General features: G+C 35.5%; 1 protein-coding gene across 1 annotated transcript; it reads right to left on the reverse strand.

Annotated features, from left to right (window-relative positions):
- Nucleotides 1–1,966, reverse strand: LOC101221324 (xyloglucan endotransglucosylase/hydrolase protein 31). The gene is made up of 4 exons (XM_004147247.3): nucleotides 1,711–1,966; nucleotides 1,401–1,501; nucleotides 820–1,037; nucleotides 1–723 (listed from the first exon to the last, which is right to left on the reverse strand). The coding sequence occupies exons 1-4, from the start codon at nucleotides 1,922–1,924 to the stop codon at nucleotides 357–359; spliced, it is 900 nt and encodes a 299-aa protein (XP_004147295.2). The 5' UTR covers nucleotides 1,925–1,966; the 3' UTR covers nucleotides 1–356.
- Between the last annotated feature and the right edge of the window lie 336 nt (nucleotides 1,967–2,302).

A 2,302-nucleotide genomic window follows, 5' to 3' on the forward strand; every position in this document is an offset into this window, starting at 1 on the left:
TTTCATAGAAATGGCATCTTCACTGAATCCATGGGACCCAAAGAGATGATTTCATTTATTCCATTGATAGTAAAGAAAAGAAAACAAAAGAAAAGGGAAATGAACCAATACAAATACAATCCTTGGAAAGACTTGGAGGGCCTAACACAACTTTTTTTTTCCTGACCTCTCTCAAATCTCCCAATTCCATTTTTTTTATCTTTATAAAAAACTATAAAAAAAACATAATTTTCTTCATCATTGATCATCACTTCAATGATCCTAACAACACACACCCAAGTATTATATTCAACTTTTGAATGCCAAAAGGTAAAAAAAAAAAAAAAAAAAAAATGTAAACTTCTTTTGGATATTTTTTAACACTCAGGAGTTAGAGTGTGATCTCTTCTTGGATCATGGCAGTAATTATACACCAAGTAGTTGTTTTGCACCCACTCCATTGCCTTCTCTTGCTGTTGACTCATCCTGCCGCGGCCACCCCCACCGGGTCCGCTGTTGAGTGGACGACATGAAGCTGCCCCGTCTGTTGTACACCCGCTTAGTTTAAAGTTGTTGTATCTTCCAATAAACGGTTGGTATTTGTAATCAGCTTTGTATTTTCCATCCTCCGTTGCCCATGATGACGCATCCCATATTGACCCGTACACCCACATTGGCCTCACTGGAAATGTTGCCTCGCTCTTCCTCTCGTACCTCCGGATTGGAACGTCGTCCACCAAGAATCTGCATATCGCATTAATAAAAATTTATAGACACAGTTCGAAAGTATAGGGACCCAAACATGTAATTTTCTTTAATATGTTTAGCTTTCAAACGTACATGATTTCTTCTGGAGTCCATAAAATGGCATAATTGTGGAAATCTTGAGTTGGGTTAAACCAAAGATGGAACCTCATTTCCCTCCCTATGATATTTCCATCTCCACTCCCTCTCATAAACACGTTTGTTTGTAGAACATATGGCTTATCTGATGTCGTTCCGAGAAACTCAATGTCAATCTCGTCATGGTTTCCTGGGTAGTCTTCATTGTTTGAAAGCTACGAGTCCAAAAAGAAAAATAATAAGATGTAAGTAATGAAATTAAATCAGCACTAAACTCTCCAGCGCATCAAGCTAGCATTAGATTATACTAAATTTAATTGTTTATTCATATTCTTAACACACTTCTCTGTCAAGCATGTTGGCATCGGACAATGATCAGGTACATTCTAAGATGCACCAAGTATTTTTCGGCTAAGAAAATTAGTACAAAATCCAACGATTAATAACCTTGAAAACGACGTTACAAAATTCAAAGCGACAAAATTCCATCCCTTAATACCAGAATAAATTACTCGTATGAAAATAGTAAATTTAATGAAAAAAAACATAGTCATAACAATTATATATCCTTAGCTTACATAAAAAGAAGTGATAACTCCTGCTGTGTAGCCAGGATGAAGCTTAATGGCAGCTCCAAAGTAGCCTGATTGATATCGATGGAGGGACTTGAATCCACTGCCTGTTTGAGAACAAAACGGTTATCCTCAAAATCTCCACTCAATAATTACGTTACTAATAACTATAAATTCTATCACTGTTATACGTTATCTATCAACGAACACTACTATTAACGAAGTTCAAACACAAAACTCTGTATTTCAATACCATGTTATGGAATGATACGAGTGAAGTTAAAAGCTTAAGTTGATAGGTTACAGTACTATATACCTGATGAACTGTCGAGCCAGATTGTTAAGGTTCCTTGGTCAACTTTTTGGTGTTGAGAGCCCCATCGATTTCGAAAAACCTGATCAAAGCCAGTGGATTGAACTTGGGTACTTGGAAAATAGCCAGGGGAGGGAGGATAGTTTTGGGAAGAGGTGAAAGAGAAGAAGAAGAAGAAGAAGAGAGAGAGAAGGAAAAGAAAAAAATAATGGGACATTGTTGTTTTAGAAGAGAGAGAGGGGAGTAGTGTAAAGAATGTGAAGAGAGAAAAGTTTTGTTATTTTGTGGAATTGTAGGGAAAAGTGAAGGAGTTGTATTTGGTATAAATAGAAAGATTAGAGGACCCACAAAAGAGAAATTAAAAGATGATAAACTTTGGTTGATGGGGAAGTTGGAAAATGGACTTGGGGAGACACCATTATTATTATTGTTATTGTTATTATTATATATATTTGTGTACAAAAATTAGCAAATAAAAGTCCAAAAACTTCATGATGGGTTTGTATTTTTTTATATAATGGAAATTTGGTTATCTGTTTATTAACTGAAAACTTGTTTAGTTGGAAAAGGTAATAGCAACAAAAGAGAGAGGAAA

Source organism: Cucumis sativus, chromosome 1 (genome assembly GCF_000004075.3).
Source record: "Cucumis sativus cultivar 9930 chromosome 1, Cucumber_9930_V3, whole genome shotgun sequence".
In the NCBI taxonomy this organism is placed as follows: domain Eukaryota; kingdom Viridiplantae; phylum Streptophyta; class Magnoliopsida; order Cucurbitales; family Cucurbitaceae; genus Cucumis; species Cucumis sativus.